Source organism: Chelmon rostratus, chromosome 1 (genome assembly GCF_017976325.1).
Source record: "Chelmon rostratus isolate fCheRos1 chromosome 1, fCheRos1.pri, whole genome shotgun sequence".
Taxonomy (NCBI): domain Eukaryota; kingdom Metazoa; phylum Chordata; class Actinopteri; order Chaetodontiformes; family Chaetodontidae; genus Chelmon; species Chelmon rostratus.
In genome coordinates, this window is record NC_055658.1 from 29,097,099 (window position 1) to 29,116,467 (window position 19,369).

A 19,369-nucleotide genomic window follows, 5' to 3' on the forward strand; every position below is an offset into this window, starting at 1 on the left:
GTGTACATATTTAAAAAGGCTGAAATGTAGATGACATGCTCCAGGTACAATTCATGCAGTACTTGAAAATTAAAGTGAGTCAACACAATTACATTCACCATTTCTTTTAATTCCACCTGCTGGCACTTTAATTGTATTTGACATTGATTTGTCATATCAATAAAACAAGATTACATATTTGCTGATGTTTCCTGCAGTCCTATATTCACAACACAGCAAATTCTTGTTTGCAATAATCAAGTACAACTAGAAACGACTGGTCAAAGAAAAGTTTCATGGGGTAAAGAGCGAAGAGAAGTTAGACGGATTTTGCTGACAAGCCGGCAAATGTGTGAAACAGGGGAATCACTGCATTAACACACACATGGACAAACACACATACACCTAAAAACATAGACAGTCCCCCATCTCACACCAATCTGGACACACACATACAAACACACACACAAATGCACTTAAGTCAAGATTTATCACAGCCTTGTAGCTTTTAGCACACAGGCATGCTAAGTAGCTCACAGTGATAAGACGTTCTTCTGATCTGCAGAAGTGTAAATGGATAAACAGTAGAGAGACAGAGGACAGTTCCCCAAAGTCTCTTCTATGTAGCTGTGGCAAGCAAAGAAAAAACATGAGCAACTGGCCTCAGCTGCAGAGAAACTCACCATCCATGAATTCTGTGCATATGGATATCCTGTTCTCTACAAAAAAGGCACTGAAGAAAGTGATGATGTAGGGCGAATCACACTGCATTCAAGAGAGGAGACAAATCATCAAAGTGCGAAAAAGAGCCAAAATAATGATCTGTGATAGAAAAGAATCTGTTTATACAGTATCCTTGTTATGAATTTGAGCAAAAGTGCAACAGCGGCACAGAATTCTACTAAATTTTAAGTTACTTATGATCACTCACGCTTAAATGATTGTAATCAGTGCTCAAAAGCATGAGGCAGCAGCATCAAATTGCAGTCCATCAAACTGTTTTTGTTTGGAAAGAAACTTTCATTCATGATTTAATTCCACACACACTGCATGAGAGGAGGACCAGCTGAGTCCATGTGTATGTTGCATGTGTGACCATGTACCACTTATCCACGGCTTACATTGTCAGACCGCAGGCGATAAATGACACTTCATTCATTAAGACTGGTGGTTTATTAACAATGTAGACCTGGTTGTACAGGGAATTTAAGTGGAGAAAAGAGAAATTAAATCAGACGAAATCAGCGTGAACTTACCTTGTAGAGGATTTCTAATTCTGACATGATTTGCTTCTGTAATTCTACCGTGATATCCAGGGGAATGACCTGCAATCAAACATGGAAAAAAGGCGCATCCTTTAATAAGTACAACATTAACAAGTTCTGTCGAATTTCTTATGGAGTCGACTGGATTGAGGGTCACTTATCAAACAGAAAGTACTATCACCAACATGGAAGGTGTTCTCACCTTGACAGCTAAAACTCGCTTGCCAAGAAGATGGTACGCTCTAGAGGGACAAAACACAAGATAATATGAAACAAAAGTGAAGAATGCAGCTACCTGAGTTTATTTAAATGAGGTTTGTGTTTTGATTTTGAAGCCTGGAGTAGTTTTCTGAAGTGTAGTATTTTAGATTTGCTCTACATCAGGAGCTCTGATCATAGAGTTTATTTTCCCCTTCAAGGTACGGCCCCATTACATCCATTCCGCACCCCAAAAATAAGATGTCACTGTTCCAGTTTAGGTAATAAATTAATATTGATCAGAAATAAAAACTCCACACATCCTCTGTATTTCTAAGCGACAGAGAACTTAGCAGGACAATACGCCTCAGTCAATTCTGTTCAAGGTGAGAGGTCACCACCCAAAACCAGATCCAGCAGCCCTATCACTAGTTGTTCCAGACAGAGTTTTGAGTTGCAAGTAAAGCAGCAGTCACAGACTGTCCCCATAATGATTTAATTATCAAACTCCTTCATGCCAAACATCGGCTTTAGTTACAGCCCTTGAAGGTTAGTTTACGGCACCAGTGACAATACCTCAGGATCTCCCAACACACAATCCTCAAGGACGAATACTGCCCAACAGCTGTCAGGTGATGGGGCTGAGGTGGGTGCAGTGGACGTCACACAGTCTGGTTAGCTTGCAAGCAGCCTGAGTAAATGTGATACCTGGCTACTCACCTGTCAGTGGGTCTTCCAGAGAGAATGTGTATGGTGCAAGGTGTGATTAATGTGTCTTAGATTGGAGTATCACATTGCTCTAAGGCCAGACACCTCAAAACTGGCCCAGGCCTTTAATTAATGACACCTATTAGTGCCACGTCAGGTATTTACCCACAGTTACTGTAGAACAAACACTGCTCTCTGACTGTAGCTCTTCCATGCTGTATGTGAGCTGCAGTTTACACACCTCTGATAACAGTCCTATCACTCCTGAAGTCAAAAACAAAACTACATAACTTTTGTAAGACATTTTCATTTGAAGCTGTCCAGACAATTCACAGTAATCACACATATTTAATTTTCATTCATGTCTTTGTTCAAGGCAAGATCTCAATTAAATAACTATTTTTGTCAAGTCTTTTGATTTAATCTTACATGTAGTAGGTTCACAATAGTTGTAATAGAAGAGATGTCCGCTTCTATAACATGTCCAACTTCAATTTGTTTCACATGACAAGTTTTATCAGCCATCAGGTAGTTATGACCAAAGGTTTGCACATTAAAACAAAACACTTGGAATAGCAAAAAGACACAAAGTAAGGTTTTAGTTGTTTGAACAAACCAGAAGCCTCCTTCTGACTTAAGAGGACAAGGTTATTTCTTTTTGCCCCAAGAGTGTTCGTGAGTGTTTTTGATCTTAAGCATCATCTTTCCTGGGAAAGAACTCTTTGCACATAAGGCTGATGGCCTTGTTTCCATTTTGATGTCTCAGTCTTCCTTTAAGCTACAATCAATATTGGTTAAGCATGACTGCTGCCTCTTAATTAAGATGAAGATGTTAATTGAGGCAAGATCGCAGGGGTAGACATGTTAAATACTGACTGGGCAGGTTGTGTGCGTAAGGCAGTCTGAAAAGAGATAAGTCTACACCATGCTCAACAACTTGTAGTTCTCAATGAGAGGTCTGGACATGGTGAGCCAGACGTTTTGGCCAGAGTTAGAGGTAAGGTAAACACACATTAAAGCCTTCCACATGCAGTGCTTTTTCACAGGGGACTTCCTTAATGCTTTTTTGGGTGGACTGAGGAGCAATCACACACAAAAAAAACAAAACAAAAACAAAAACAAAAAACACAAAAGAACATTTCAGAAAGGACAGCACACTAAAGTAACTTCATTGTTCCATCACATAACCTTAAGCACAGCAGGCCCAATTTTACTGGACATGTTTACAAACAATAGTTAATTTTTATACGTAATAACTAAAAGATAAACAAACTGCTTGTCTAAGTTAGATACACAAGAGTTGAGAAATCCCGGTGTTTTCAGGGCACGTTTTAGGGCTGGAGATATGGTGTGACTACTGCTTAGTTAAAGCTATATTCTCAGACTGTCCTTGACCACCTCAGGGCCGAGCATCCCTGTATGAGTTACAGTGACAGGCTTGTGACAGCAGGAGACATGGGGACAAGGTTACATAGCCACCCCCCGCCACTTCCCCCTGATCTGACCCCAGTAAATGTGCCCCATTGCCTGGATCTTATTTACACTCCAGCTCGCTCTGTAATAAAAGCTCCATCATGCAGTATTCATAGGGCCTCTCTCTATGTCTCTGAAGTTGGGGTTGTGGGCTTGAGAGACTGGCCTCCTGGATCAGGGCTAATGTGGTAGTTTTACACTGCCACATGGATGACGGGATGCCTTTCTCTCTCCCAGACTCTCTCACCTGATACGGCTGTAATGGGTCTCCTAACTGACACACACAGACAGCAACCTAAACACAGACACTCACAGACGGACATTCATGTACACATAAACATCCACAAAAAGGCTTGCTAAATATCCAGCACATTAGAGGCAGCAGGGATGAGAAGATGAGAGACATCACAGTTGAAAGGTTTGTTATGTTTATATCTTACCAGGCTAAAAAAGTGAAAGTCAACATTCTTTAATTCCATGAATTGACTTGGACATCACTATTGAGAGCAGGCCTCTTATGGCTGAGAAAGACATCACAACAACGCACCTGTTCTTCAAGTCAAGTCAACTCTATTTTATATGGCCCAAATCAATATTTGTCTCAAGGGGCTGTATAATGTAGAGCTGCAGCGCACCCTTTGTCCTTCGACCCTCGATTCAGAAAAAACTTGCCCCTGGTTTGCTATAAAATTACAATTTTTCAGGCTCTTCCATTACACAATTTTAGCATTTTAACTTTACAGCAGCTGAATTCATTAATCATGTGTGGTTGGTTAGGGAATCAACTTAACATTACAACCTTCACGAAGGCAGGATTCATTATGGAGATGTTGTATTAGGCTAAACAAGGAGTGCCTGATCAGCATTATAGTTGTAGTAGCATATGTAATACAACTCATGTCCAAAACAAAGCTTATTTTACTATTCCAAACAACCACAGCGAGTTTACCAAGGCTAGGCCACCACAGTCTTCATCTTTAGCACCATCAGTGTGCAAATACTTATTTTTTCAGCCAAGAAATTAAAACATTCATCACAGTCTCTCCACCAAAATAAAATCTAAGGTGAAAACAGGTAAAGATGTGAAAACCAATCATAAAGATTTCATTCAAGATGCACTGTGACTCCAGGTGTAAACTGCAATCCCATTCAACCGGTTCTAGAAACAATCGGAAAATATCTAGATATAAGAAAACAAGTTGCCACCAATTAACCAAAGAGGCTTGGAGCTTCGATATCCAGTCTAACCAATGAGGTGAAAAAGCTTAATAAATAGGGAAAATGTGCTGCAAGACTAAAGGAACAGCTGTGGCTGTCTAAGTAGATGTCACCACAGTCACAGCCAGGCAAATGTGCTTGTTTTAATTGCGCTCCTGGATCCATGAGTCACGAAAACAGCCTGTGTGTCCTTGTTATTGTATTTATAAGCCATAGAGTCAGTTAGATTGGTGGACAAGATGGACCTCTGAGAGAGTGTGTAATAAAAAACAAAGGCTGACATTGATGGATGGCTAGGTCAGCATGTGGCTATGGAGAGCTGAGGTGTTGGTAACATCCAATTGAGTCTAAATGGCTCTGGGTCATAAATGGGCTAAGAGGTTAAAAGGTGGGGAGTGGTAGTGCTTTTCACACGTGATAAGCTTAATATAAGCTGGACAAAGGGTAGAGGCTGAAGACGAGAGAGATTTCGTTTCTAAGCAAGCAGGAAACCTGTCCATTCCCTCGGTACGTATGAACAAAGCATTTTAATAATATTTATCTGCTGAAATATAAACTGTCACTTGCATATTTTATCAGCTGTTGATATTTAACATTCATTCTTAAAGTTGGCCAAAAGACAAAGTCAAGGGCAACATCATCAGAGGACCGTGATTCATCAAAACACTGGCACTTATTGTTTTCTATGCAAGCCCACACATCAGCAGTGTCTGCCAATCAACCTTCTGGCTACGTCAGTCTGTGTGGCACGCAGGATGTGTGCTATAGGCATCAACTGACGCAACACTGTTTGACACACGAAAGAAGAAAGTCAGCAGCAAATTCTGTCCTGTATGATAGTCTGACTGGTTTTGCTGCCCCATTGGGTCTGTTCTTACTGGTGTTGATCAAAAATCTCAGCAATTACTTTGTTGAGTACAAAGAAAAGCATGCATGTGTTAGCAGCAGACTTTTTGGTCTCTTCAGCTGAAATTAGATTACTGCAGTGATATCCATTAATGCATGTACTGAACCAAAACAATAAAAAAAAAATTGGTAAGAGAATAAAAATAAAAACTGCAACAACAAAACAGAGAAAGCTCCTCTTTTCTGCCACAAAAATAACAGGATCGCCACAGTGAGGCAGCCTGGAGTCTGTAGAAGTATGCAGTAGTTTAGAGTAAGTTTTTTTTAACATAAAGAACAACTCATTTTATATCTTGCTATTTTATTCAAAGAAATTCTACTGTAAACACAGCTGACAGATACCAATTTAAACACTGAAAATAATAAAGATTTAAATACTGCATGTTTGGGAGAATCAGACTAACCCATTCTAATGTAATGCTATTTTCTTTTGTCTCTGTATAGAAACTAAAAACAAAGGTTGGGGTTGATTGAGCTGGACAGCAGATCCTAGACTCTTCATGTTTCATCTCTTCATTGGCCTGATTGGATAATGTGGACAAGTTTCTTGTCCAAACCAGAAAATCCGACCATGATGAAGCTTTTGTGAAGACAGACTAGATAATTCAAATGTACTTGCTGGATCACTACACTCATTTACTTTTGGCATAAAATATTTGTGAGGAGATATTTGCAGAGAAGAGAGGAGGACTTTATATCAACAGTAATAAGTTGATTGGAACTGCAAAAGAGAAAAATCCAGCCAAACAGAATACAAGGTAACAGAAGGACCGGTATTAAATATTTGAAGCTTTTTCTGACTGCAACGAAAAATAATTAAAATTAAAGAAACGAGAACGCAATTAACAGTTACTGATGAAAATTTCTAGGGCTGATGAAAAGGCCACCAACACAATTAACACCAATTTGTAACAAATTTGAGTTTCCTCTAGCTCTAATGACAAGTTACATAGAGGTGGTTGGCCCTGAACACTAGCACATGTTATGCCCTTTCTGTTTAATATATAAAAAGGCTAACAGATGATATTCATTCATTTTGCATGGCAAAAGGTTGATTGTTGATGTTGTTTTTATGTACCTTATCAACATTAGTCAAACCTGCAAAGTGCAGGTGTGTCTGTGTTTTGGACAGGCAGCGTGTGGGGAAGTTAGGGTAGATCAGAGCTGTGCTATATGAAGACCTTTAAGCAAGTTTGTGTGCATGCCAATGCAAAACCTCAAGTCATAGGTCAACAATTACAATAACTATGTTGGCATTGAGACAGCGAGTGGCTGAGGAGTCAGCTGTTCAGTGTTCTGTTCTTTGATTGGATCGAATGGCAGGTGATCCTGCTGCACTTTGGCAATAGAGGTTTTGTTGACAATGCCTGGTTGAGGGCTCTCACCATCAAGCCAAACTCTCCAGTGTCATGTTGGACAGTGGGTACGTGGACTCAGAATAAACTGTCTTCAAAACTTTTGCAGAGGAAGAGGCTACCCAGAACGCAGTCGGTGCTTACTGAGCTACTGCTGACTCAGCAGAAAGGGACCAGCAGGCTAGACAGGATGTAGCTCTGGTAGTTGTAGGGTGTGAACTTATGAGAAGCTTGGACAGTGACTTACAGGCATCCTTGAAGTTTCTTAAAAAGCATTTGTTACTGCATAGAAGGAAAAAAACATCACCCTGGCTGTCCTCACCAGAGTGGGAAAGAACTGACCTCAAATGGGACAATAGCAGATCAACATACTATCACTTTATACTAACAGGAAATGATGCAATATGTGCACAATTGGATGTCAAACTGGGACTTTAGAATTCAACCGCCGATTAAAGAATATGAAATGAAAAATCGATGAAGTTTGCCATTCAATTGACTTTATTTTCTCCAGCTGTGAGAAGCTCCTCAGTTCCCTCTGTGCGGTGCATTGTGAGCAAATAGACCTTTTTTACGGCAGATATTTTGTCATGTCATAGCAGGAAAAACACAAGTGTAATTGATAACATTAAAAAATGACTGTATTTCATTTGACATGCTGGCACAATGTCATGGTTACTGGGACACCTGTGGGAACTGAGCCATCGTTAATGAAATGTCTTTCCTGGTTCCAGCTATGAGAAGTCAAAATGTCTGCAGTGAAAAATGTCCATAATGTCCATCAATGGCACACTCAGATTTTTTCTTCTCATACACACACTGGCTGTTTTGGGTATATTTTGTCACTTTTACGTACTCATTCCACACACATTATTAATTACACGAAAAGTATGTTTCTGATAACCAACTAATAAAACCATCTATACCACAGTAGCATAAACAACCAGGCTGTTTTTTTTTCTCCTTCCAACCATAAAAAATTCAGCACCAAAGAATATGGATTTTTTTGCTGGGCTAAATTGACTGAGAAGTTGTTGGGCTTGCAATATTGGCCTTCCCCAGTGCAGTGTAACCATTTCTAGTGCCAAACTTATCAGCAGTCTTTTTCTCCTACAACTATGAGAGATTGGCTCTTAATGAAACTATCTCGAAGTCATAAAACGGTAAAGGGTGGCTGGAAAGAAAGGAGTGAAAATAAAAAACGACAGTCTTGTGGATTTTCTAGATGGGAAATTTACTGGGTTTGCCAGAGAATGTGTGAGACAGACCACTCTGTCAAGTCAAGGTTAGTCTGAGCAGTGATCAATACTTCAATCTCAATAAAACAGCTCAATAGCTAAGGATTGATGGGAAGGAGGGAACACAAGGTGGAGAAAAGAAGGATAGAAGGAGCAACACAAATGCCAACCCTGTCATAACCTTAGCAGGGCAGTAATACATTTGTCTAGCCAGAGAGGATGGAGCTCTTCTATCGTGGCAGGTAATGTGCTGTACTAGAGACAGATTAAGTCAATTGCTGTCATACCTTACAGCCCGAAATCAATATCATATATGTTTGCAACCTTCAAACCAAAATAAATAAATGCAGGTATAGACACAAACCAGCCTGATAGATGTCATAGCAAACACTGAGAGATAAATGGACAGATGGGGGAACAGAGGAAGTGTGGTGAACAATGGAGTACCCTTCACAGAACCCTACTGAGTGATGTGCTTGTCAAAAAAATGACCAGGACAAATATGAAAAGTCGAGAATCGTATCACACAGACTGGTCACAAATGAAGACATCTTCCTTAATATTTGCGCTGTACTGATGTGTCTCTACAGTGTCACAATTGGCTATTGTGCTTGTAATGTTGGTGCCACAACGTGAGAGCCAGCGAACACTTACTTGTAAACTGTGCCTCCGTTTCCATGACCAAGCTGCTCTTGATAGTGGATATCTTGGGCATTTATCTGCTGAGCCACAAACACACAATGATGGTTCTTAGATGTTATAACTTGAGAAGACATGCAACCAGTGGATGATCTGTGCAACTACACAGGTGTGTGTGAGCGAGATAGAGAGACAGAGAGAGAGAGAGAGAGAGAGGGAGGGAGGGAGAGAGAGACAGAGAGAGAGACTACAGTGTCACTGGAGGCTATAAACGAGACAAGCATTCAGGTCACTCCAAGTTCAGCAACATAAGGAGGAGAAAGGGAGATCAATACAACATTTGCTGTCCAATTTATAAAAGGACATTGTGCTTGGGTGAGTGGGGGAGTGACTGATGTAGAGTTTAATGACAATTTGTTTGCTATTGTCGTTCCACTCTATTTTCATAAAAAAAAAAAGTGTCAAGAAGCGGCAAATATGATGTAGCCTGAGCAAACACGGCTGAAATGCTTCCCATTCTTGCCCATTTTGAAATAACTAATATAACCAATGAAATTACTCAATTCTATTCACTCAAATAATCTTGTAGTTCTGATTTATTTAAAGCACGTGTAAATGCACCTCCTCAGCATTGAAGAATATTATAGCACTAGTTCTGTAAAATCCCTAAAGATGGAGGAGGGTAAGCATGCACTGCCTGTCGGACGATGTCGTGTGGATGATTATAAAAATGAGGAAAACACTGACTCCTCAGGTTCATTCTTGTATTTCATCAGTAACTACAGTATTAACAGAATCTCTCTTCTGTGAAAATAAAAATTTGTTCCATATTTTAAATTCATACATTAAATACAATTCACACCCAATCTCTGCCCCAAAACTTTTTTTTTACAGTCACATAAGCATAGTGACTACTATGATACAAACCTTAACTCTAAAACTGAAAAGCCATATAATTTATGATATATCATATAATGCTATTGGTGCAACGAAAAATGTACAATTGCAAAATGCTAGTGTCCTGAAAATTCCCTATGTATAGACAGAAAATAGCAAATATAAAAACATTTTAGGAAAGAAAAACTTTCCAAAAATGCCAGAATACAGTCCATGCAGGTTGCAGGCTAATGGTGCCTGTCAGTAAGCCAGTCTGTGTGGACAGATGCCTGTTTGCACTGTGGCTGATATGATATCAGTGTGGGGCTACGAAGACCAATTTTGTACAGACAGAAAGAGGCAGGCATCACAACCTACACGCAAGCATGCATGCACACAACATACATGCAACCCCCAACCTCAATTGATTAAATAACATGGTGAGAGTGGGGAGGTAAAGAGAATGAGAGGAGATGGATGAAAGGATGGGAGCGAAGGGAGAGAACAGCTCTATTAGTTCACTGTGTTACAGCAGAAACCTGAGAGGCTGCTGGCTTAATTGTCTTCCTGACACGCTAGCCACTGTGTGTGTGTGCGTGTGTGTGTGTTTGTGAGAGAGAGAGTATTTATTAAAGGGAGAGAGACACGACTGTAACAGGTTTGCTCTCAGGAACCCACAGACCCCATGCTCCCCGTGTGGCACAGTGAAGAGACGATAACCACTCTCTGTACAACATGCCCTCAACTGGCATTGCAGAAAATCAAGCCAAACCCTACTGAGAATGAGCTCTAGTCAGTGGAAACTAGGTGTGAGAGCAAGAGCAGTGAGATAACAGCAGTCAAATTCTACTTAAACCCAAAACACAGGCTCACCTGCCCATTTGTCAGAATCCTCTTCAGCTCAGCGGATGATTTTTTTAAGCTGGGGGAAGAAACACAGCACAGTTATGCTGACGTCAGTGTCACAGACATCCTTTTTCTCACTTGTCACACACAGACAAAGTTTGGTCCAGGTAGTGAAACATGCTCCTCATGCCCCAGCAAGCTCACCTGTTGTTGGCCATGGAGTCTGGGACGGCGTGAGTGCAGTCGTTGGCCGGGTTAGGTCTCGTATTAACCTGAAAGTGTGCACACATACACAGAAATGTGAAAGGACACAAACACACGCACACGCAGACGCACACTTAGTGGTCAAGGCCAAAAGACAGGCAGACAGACAGTCATATGGCCAGACCCCCTAATGAACAAGAACAAAACACAAGCTCTCAGTTCAGCCTGAAGGTTAATTGGCTTTCGTAGGAGAGAGGGGAGGCAGGCAAAGAAGAAAGAAAGAGGTGTCCACATAGAGGAGGGGAAAGGATGACAGACAGCAGAAGGAAAAGGGGAGGAAAGGAGAGGGGAGGAGAGGCAAAAACATATTTGCGTGAAAGTATGGCTTAAAACAAACAAACAAACAGATAAAACAGATTTGGGCAAACGCTGGAGGAAAGTGAAGATAAGACATTAAAAATGTCATGCCTTACGAGGGATATAGCTCTTTGCATTTATTCATCTAAATCTATGTTTACTCCAAAGACCTCTGTGCTCAACCCAGATATTGTACACAAAAGAGGAGACAAGACCCTGTAAAGACGATACTAAAAATAACTCATTTAATTGAGGTCAAAAGGCCGGTGTGTTGGGTCCACTAAAGCACAGGGATTCTCTCTTTAATTAGTGCCCAGGAAGACCTAATTTAAACAGAGCACAAGACTCCCCTCAGCCAATTACTTTTATATTAAAACAGGAGAAAAGAGGGGAAAGATTACCAAAGGACTAAAGGTTTTTGGAAAACATCATCTTCTCAAAACAGACCTTTGACCTTAAAAAAAGAGTGACACAGTTCAGTAGTCGTTACCAAAGCTCCTCAGAGGATACATTAAATAAAGCACTTTTAGTGTTTGCAGGGGGGTAATTTTATTATTGAAATGGAGATGGATATAATATGGATCATCTGGAGAGATGGAGGAGGTGTCAACTCATTTAACCCATGGTAATTAGCAATGAGTTTCAATAGCAACATATGCCTAACATAAAATGGGAAGGTCTGTGGAAGGCCATTTGTAAATGGCAGAGGGGGGGCTTGTAATGACAATTTCATGGTTGAACAATGACATCTTCTTATTGACTTCGTTTTTGCTCTAACAAACGCTGATGTTCTTCCTATCACATGGAATGAGAGGATCATAACACTCTGGAGGGGGATCGGCATAAACACCTTGCTCTTAAATGACTGTCCCAGCATATGAAAGAAGAATAAAGGGAGAAACAGAAGGAGAGAGACAAGCAAAGCCACAGCCAGCCATCTTCATACAGAAACTTCAGCTCCGTTTATACAGCCTGTTCAAGGCAGGGCTGTTGTTCCATTATTCTCGCCGTTCTGTATAAAACGTACAAACACAGTATCAGAGGGGCAATGTTGTTCTGCTTCTAAGCCGGCAGCGGAGGTATAACATAACCAAATTGACATCAGTGTAAAATGGGGGAGCATGCGATCTAAAATCAAACAGTGTTGTTTGGTTTTGCGGAAAAAGCAAATCCGGCATAATGACGGCTCTTCTTTCCGTCAGTCTTGCGGGATCTCTGTTTAAAAACGGCTATAGACGAGGGGAGCGAGAAAATGAGTGAAAGAAAAGGAGAGTCTTGACTTAAATTGACATTTCAATAAGTGGAACACAGCGTTACCAATCCATTTGCCTCAACTTCCCTCCCTCCCCTTCCCTCGTTCTCCGTGTAAGGCAGCTGAAACAATTATTGAGATAGGTACCTTCAGGCCATGTATGTTCCGGATCCCTGGAGTCTTGCCGGCTGAAACAGTAATTGACTAGATTGTAGAACACATCACTGGGCCATTTACAATTGTGCTGAAAGGAATCAGTTCTTTATAAAGAAAAAAAAAAGATGAAATGAAATGAGGGTTACTCTGAAATTAGTTGTGGACAAGAGAGTGATCGAGATGTTGGGCTCTTGAGACAGCTGGTGGTAGGTAGGAAGGAAAAACAGAATCATAGAGTTAGAGAAAGAGAAAGAGATGCAAAGAGAGAACCAGATACGAAATAAAAGAGAGAGAGAGAATAAAATGTTTCGTCACTTTGCCCTTGGGGCTGGTTAGTGATAATGCATGACTTTGAGCGGTGAGAAAACTATATGAAGATATAAAAAAGGTATGTATTGAAAAAGCACTTATAGTGAAAACCAGTTCAGGAAGAAACAATGGCAGAGATGTGGGTAAGTCTTGCTCTTGGAGCAAAAGAAACATAGATTTATAAATGACTGTCAACACTATAACAGGATGAGCCAATGAATTTTAATGTTGTCCAGAGGCTGCATTGTTACTTACAGCCACCAAATGCTCCCATGTTCTGATTGTTTGAACACAGATTTCAGTTGAAATCTGTGACATTTTGTGTTGCGGGAATATCTTTATTCATTTCGATTCTGCTTGTGATTAGTTGTCAACACATTAATTACAAAGATGCAACGAGCCTTTCAGCATCACCAATCCATGATAAACTGTGACATGTCACTTCGTACCTCGTGGAAAAATCTGCAAAGGGTCCGGCAGCAGTCCGTTCATGCGTTGTTCATTCATTGTGTTGCAGTACTAAAGGGGAAAAGAAAGTCACAAATAGTTCAGAGCAATGGTGGTTTTAAGTGATTATTACACACGAGAACTGAAATATACTTAACAAATCCATCAAAGCAATTTCATAACTTAAGACTTAAGATCTGTGCAAGAATGCTCTATCCTGAAAGGTTTTAAAACATTACACACACACAAATGTGTATTTAGATGACGTCAGAATTAGTCCACAGTGTCTCCAAAAAAGCAGCATGCTGTGCTGAAATCTGTTGCCGATGAAGATCAATGCCCTGTGGGCTTGTTCTGAAGGAGTGTAGCATTAACCCTTTTCTCCTGCAGGTCAACAGCTCACCAAACACTCATATCCTACAGGACTAACACGTGCACACACACTCTGGAGCCTCTCACACACTTGCCAAGGCAATGCAATAATTGATGTTTCAGTTAACCAAACCATCTGTTAAACTGTGAGCGTGTGTGTGTTTGTGTGAGTGTGTGTGCGCCCCCTCCTTTTTGAGGCTTCAAACCAACAAAAATTAACAGAACAGCCAAAGCAAAGACACTGTTCGCCACTTTAGAAGATGTCTGTCTTTATGTAGTCCACATGTGCGTGTGTTCATTGTGTTTCATTTACAATCCAGTATGAACTACCAACTCATCACAGCGATATGTAAATTTGCTCTCTCATTGTTGGGGGAGGGAGGGAGGACGATGGGACCGGCTTGGATGGGAATGGATCAGAATGGCTACCCAAGTGGCACAGCTGTTATTAAAAGGCCTATTTATCACTGTCAGGTCCCTCCTTGCTCCTAGCCCTCTGCTTTCGCCCTCCAGCGTTCTCACTAGGCCACATCTGAACAATGGGCCTAATACCAAAAAACGTGTTGTGTGTGTTGAGGGTGTGGGGGGGGGGGGGGGGGGTCGGGCTTCACGTACCTTTAATTTTCCGCTCAGCTAGCTTATTGATTAAGGCTGCAATTACCACCTAATCTGTAGTAGGTGTGTTATTAAACGACATTCTCCATTGTTGGCCAATAACTAAACAGTGTCCGATCCCAAATACCATCGCTCAGCCTTAAGGGACAAGTGGGAGAGCGAGAGCGGAGAGTGGGTCTCATCATCATTAGCAGACTAAGGGGAAACGGGAGTAAGAATGGTGGAATTAGAGCTCCTACCTCCAGGGGGAGCTGAGCGAGGAACAGATGAGGTCACGCTTTTGTTTTTTTTAGCACCTGACACAGGCCAGTCTTTAACTTTCAACAGGGGCGTCTGTCTTTCAAGGTGTCGAACAATGATTAGAGATGCCTGGAAGACTAGCGGGTCTCACAGGAGCATGTAGCAATCAATGTTCTCAGTGATGGGAGATACTTTTCACAATAAATGCCCTCCGCAGACACATGTTAATTAAGTGCTGAATTTGAGCATTAATTTTGCTCAGCAACAAGGAGCACGACTTTTTTTACGAGGTAATGTTAAATCAGAGATCTTGAATAAGACAAAACACTTTTGTGAAAGCATATTTAAAAGTCTGGTTGTAAATTTATGATCTCAAATATCCACATCACACAGAAGCACATGCACACAAGAAGCAGCCGTGAGAGGCTGTAATGAATTATCCCACCTTTCACCTAACATGCTGGTTTCCTTTAATTTCTATTAATTTCACATAATGGCTGTCTGCTCACCTGGAATTAACAACACTGAGGCAAAAATCCACTGGGGTCCCTACGGAGGCCAAATGGCAACCACAGCAAACAATCACAATAAAGAAAATCCTCTGAATACAAATGCAAATGACTGCTGAAATGCATAACCCTTGCATAAGACATTTAAAGTACTCGGCCAGTGTAAATTATATTTTAGTGAGCCCAGTATTTTCCAGGTGATCAGCAGCTTTTTGTACACTTGGCTGTCCCACGAGGAGTAGAAAGCCATTACAGGGCTCCTGGATTCGTTTGGCAAAAATTCATCGTACAAATGGTTTTTGACATTTGTGGATGAAGCTCTGCAGTGTTGTGGATGCTAAATATTTGTGCTGGGTAGAGTGAGGTGCAGGTCAGGGCCATGAATTAATATGATGTCATGAGACATCATCTGAATAAAGAGTTGGGAAAATAAGATGCCATTATACACTACAAATTGAAATAATACTAAATGTTTATTGTAGCCAAATAACATCTGATATTTAAATTATTAAATGCTGTCACATACAAAAAACTGGCTACCAGGGACACTTATGGCTCTGTAGTTTGTAGTTGTTATAGCTGCATCACAGTTGCTTCTCTGCCCTTTAAAAATGCATCAGTATATTGGTGACTATTGCTGATACTTGGTTGATCGTTCATGAAACTAGTGTTACGATATAAGTATCTTAAATTATGAACTTACACATCTCATGAAAGCATGGAACAACTGCACTGCACTGGTATAATCTACTGTAGCAGCATACCTTTACTTCAGAATTTGGTTGATAAATGTATATTGAGATGCAATTTTAGCATACAATACACAAAATAATGGTGATGATGCCAAACCCCCAGGATGGGAAGTGCTTAAACCTCATTGGTACATCAGTACTGTGATTTTCCTGAAAGCTACTCCCACCGAAACAGGACACACATCATCACAAGGCAAAATTGCAAAATAACCTCAAAACCTATCAACTGGATTTGTGAATAATAAAGCTGGCTGAGGTCAATACTTTTGCCATCCCTGTTTCACAACGCTCATTGGCACAACAGCTGTCTCTTTTTGCTTAATCACCCTGCTACCCTATGCTACTTAATGATTAAAAAGCAACCACAAGTGAATGCATGATGAAAATGGACAAAAAACAAGGAGTGTAAATTGTGCCTGTGGCTCTAGCAGCATCATTGTGAGCTGATGGGGGGTAAAAGACATCCACAGATGAAAGTAGATTTTGAACAATTCTGCAGCCCAGGGGGCCCGCTCCTTAATGAGGCAAAACTTTAAGTACTGAATAATAAATAATAAAAATTGACAGTTCATTTAGCTTTCAGTGTACCTCGTAGAGAAACCCATCACATGCCATTACTCTTACTGTCCGTGGCATGAACAGTAAATATGGTGGAATATGAAAATGCACTGCACTAGGTGGAGGATCTGAATGGATAGTGGAAGTGAGCATGTGTATGTGTGTGTGCCTGAAAACTACAAATAAGGCAGTTTTTATCTCAGGGTAAATAAAACTGGATCAGGCTATAAGGTTTCAAAATTCTTTAGAATTTGCTGTGTTGCAGATGAATACAAAGTCAGTGTTGAAGTGGAAGCACAAAGTCAAAATTTGTCAATCCTACCTTGTCATCTGCATGTATCTCTCTCGTTTTAGATGTATCTGTTAGATCTGACAGACACGAGGTGGCCAGTTGAACACCACTAAATGAGATTAGCTACTGCAGCAACAGCAACTTAAAAAGATTTTCAAATTGTTCACTAAGTGGATTTTTTCGATACCATAACTGACAGGTTTTCTAGGTTTTTTTCACCCCATGAAAAGGTGAGTGGTTCTTTCATTGTGCTGCACAAACCAATCAGAAATACAGGACATTTACTTTACTCTGATGAGTAAAGTTTACTTTATTTGTATACCAAAAAAATCACAAAATTGCCTTGGAGGGCTTCACAATCTTTAAAAAATTAATCACTCTGTATCCTTTGACCTTTGACTTGGAAAAGCTACACACAAAAAACCCTTTACAAAAGTTATGAGAAACCTTAGAACGGATAACAAATTGTTCAGACATGCAGTGGGTGTCGTATTTAAACTGCAGACAGAAATGGCAACAGAGAGGTCTGACCGAAATGTGTTTGTTTGTGAAATGTTTAATCAGAACTACTGTCTAACGAAGAAACAGCCCCCAATAAAACTGCTGAATGTGTGACATGATGAAAAAATTACAAATTCATAAATAAAATTGTATACTCACATATGACAACATGGCTTTGAGTTCTTCATCACTTCTTACAGTGATTCTGTCCCCGACCTCATCCTCATCTAAAAAACATGGAGGCATCTTAAACTTTGGACTTTTTAACAAAAACATAAATAACTATCAACACCATCGGCAACACAAAACACCCTTTTGATATAAAACATCACTGATTTAGGGTTAAGAGATAAGATTAGCCTACTGTACTCATGGTATAACAAATACGTATACACAGATGAGATGACTGATGCTGAGACTTATTCCACATTCAAAACACTCAAAGCAAAGTAGATCACTCTTTTTTTAAACTGTACACATCATTGTGAGGAACAACATGAGAGAAACGACGACAAATTCAAAAGGATAAGATTCAACTGATTGCTTGTTCCCGACCTCTCCACATAGTGATCATATACATCCTTAGAGAAATATCTTTAGTGTAAAACTTATGGGAATGATAATTAAAGGGCTCCCATACAGTACACACAGGGTTTTTGTCTGTAACAGTATCTCAATGATTGACATTACGTTTGTAAATTATAGGGATAAGGTTTTATTATAGAAAATATTGTTGCCATCGAGAAACACAGGAAGGTCCGCAGTACTGTGAACTTTCAGATCGTCTGGAGTGGAACAAGTAGTGTGAAGTTATATAGACCTTGTCAACCAATGGGGGCTTTAGAGTCTGTGTTTCAGCAGTGACTGTTAAATAATACAAGTGTGAAACTTACATTCAAAGGCCGTGACAGTGGCTTCTGGCATGACATCTCTGATTGCGACCTGAAATGTTTGGCAGAGTGAATTATTACAGGAACAATGATAAAGTACAGAGTTTACTACTGTTGAAAGGTGCACACAGTTTGTCAGGATTAAGGGGGCCAGTCAGACCTAACTACATTCACAGATATTCATATCTGAAGTGGGATTACAGTGTGGTAAAACTTAACTGTTCAGGAAACTCAGACAAGTTCAGTCAGAAACATAAACTGCCAAATCCAAACTGTATGTGTGTCGTTTCACTGTACAGCTGTTTTTAACTGAAAACTGTTGACATCAGGTGAAATAAAGAATGGCAGTTAGCTAGCTCTGTAGCTCACCAGCAAGTCATTGAAGTTCAGAAGAGACGGACAGTCGACGGACGAGTCCATGTCCCCTGACGGCGTTTTTATACGGATCACTATCGCCTCGGGGTCCATTGCGCAGATGTTATTTAAATCGAGTATGAACATAAAGAAGAAAAATTAAGCCTCATACTAGCGTTTGGCTGGCTGTCTAAGCTAACGGGCTAATTTCCTGCAGTGGTTTGCTAACGACACATGCTAGCATCCTGCTCAGTGCGGACACTTGTGTTCAGTGATGCGGAGATTTAAAACCGTTAACAGTCGCCGCCGACACCGACGTCACGTCATAACTTCGTGAAAGGTTAAGCTTGAACTGTTAGTGTGAATTCACCCGCTGTCTGGAGCAAAGTTTCACACTGTGTTATCGTAGACTTAGCCATGCAGCTAGTTTTGAGGAAACCGCAACTGCTCCTAGAGCGCTTCCGAATCAACATCCGCTGTGGGAATTTCAAAATAAAAGACCCCAGCATTGTATCGACTCAAATCTACGTTTACTGTCAACAAAGTGGCCTGACATTCAGTTAGCATTGTATTACTGCCTATGCAGCCAAAAATTTAAAGCCATGCATGCAGTAAAAGTAGGCTATTGTGCCACTTAACCAACAGAAGTACATTTCAACAAGTTACTGATCACATATTTGCATGATATGTAAAATCACATTTTTATTTCCTTTGTAAAAAACACATAATATAGTTTGTTTTCTTTAGAATAGCTTTTCAAATACATTTTTTGTGTCAGTTGTCATTATTCTCTTTCACAGCCTTTTAATGTGCTTTGAACTAGAAAGTGATACACTGAAAGCTTTGTAAGGAAAAGTACT

At 40.3% G+C, this 19,369-nt stretch overlaps 1 protein-coding gene across 2 annotated transcripts in view; it reads right to left on the minus strand.

Annotated features, from left to right (window-relative positions):
• The window catches only part of map2k5 (mitogen-activated protein kinase kinase 5), a 60,102-nt gene extending 41,154 nt beyond the window's left edge, over positions 1-18,948 (minus strand). Inside the window, exons 1-11 of one of the 2 annotated variants that reach the window (XM_041937537.1) lie at positions 18,525-18,948; positions 18,159-18,207; positions 17,425-17,492; positions 13,429-13,498; positions 12,662-12,702; positions 10,906-10,973; positions 10,729-10,777; positions 8,995-9,059; positions 1,447-1,486; positions 1,236-1,304; positions 663-744 (exon numbers count right to left, since the gene is read on the minus strand). In XM_041937537.1, coding sequence (XP_041793471.1) covers positions 663-744; positions 1,236-1,304; positions 1,447-1,486; positions 8,995-9,059; positions 10,729-10,777; positions 10,906-10,973; positions 12,662-12,702; positions 13,429-13,498; positions 17,425-17,492; positions 18,159-18,207; positions 18,525-18,656 — 733 coding nt within the window. In that variant the 5' untranslated portion in view covers positions 18,657-18,948. Of the gene's footprint in view, positions 1-662; positions 745-1,235; positions 1,305-1,446; positions 1,487-8,994; positions 9,063-10,728; positions 10,778-10,905; positions 10,974-12,661; positions 12,703-13,428; positions 13,499-17,424; positions 17,493-18,158; positions 18,208-18,524 lie in introns of both variants that reach the window. The other variant, XM_041937528.1, reaches the window with a different exon arrangement.
• Positions 18,949-19,369: the final 421 nt, after the last annotated feature.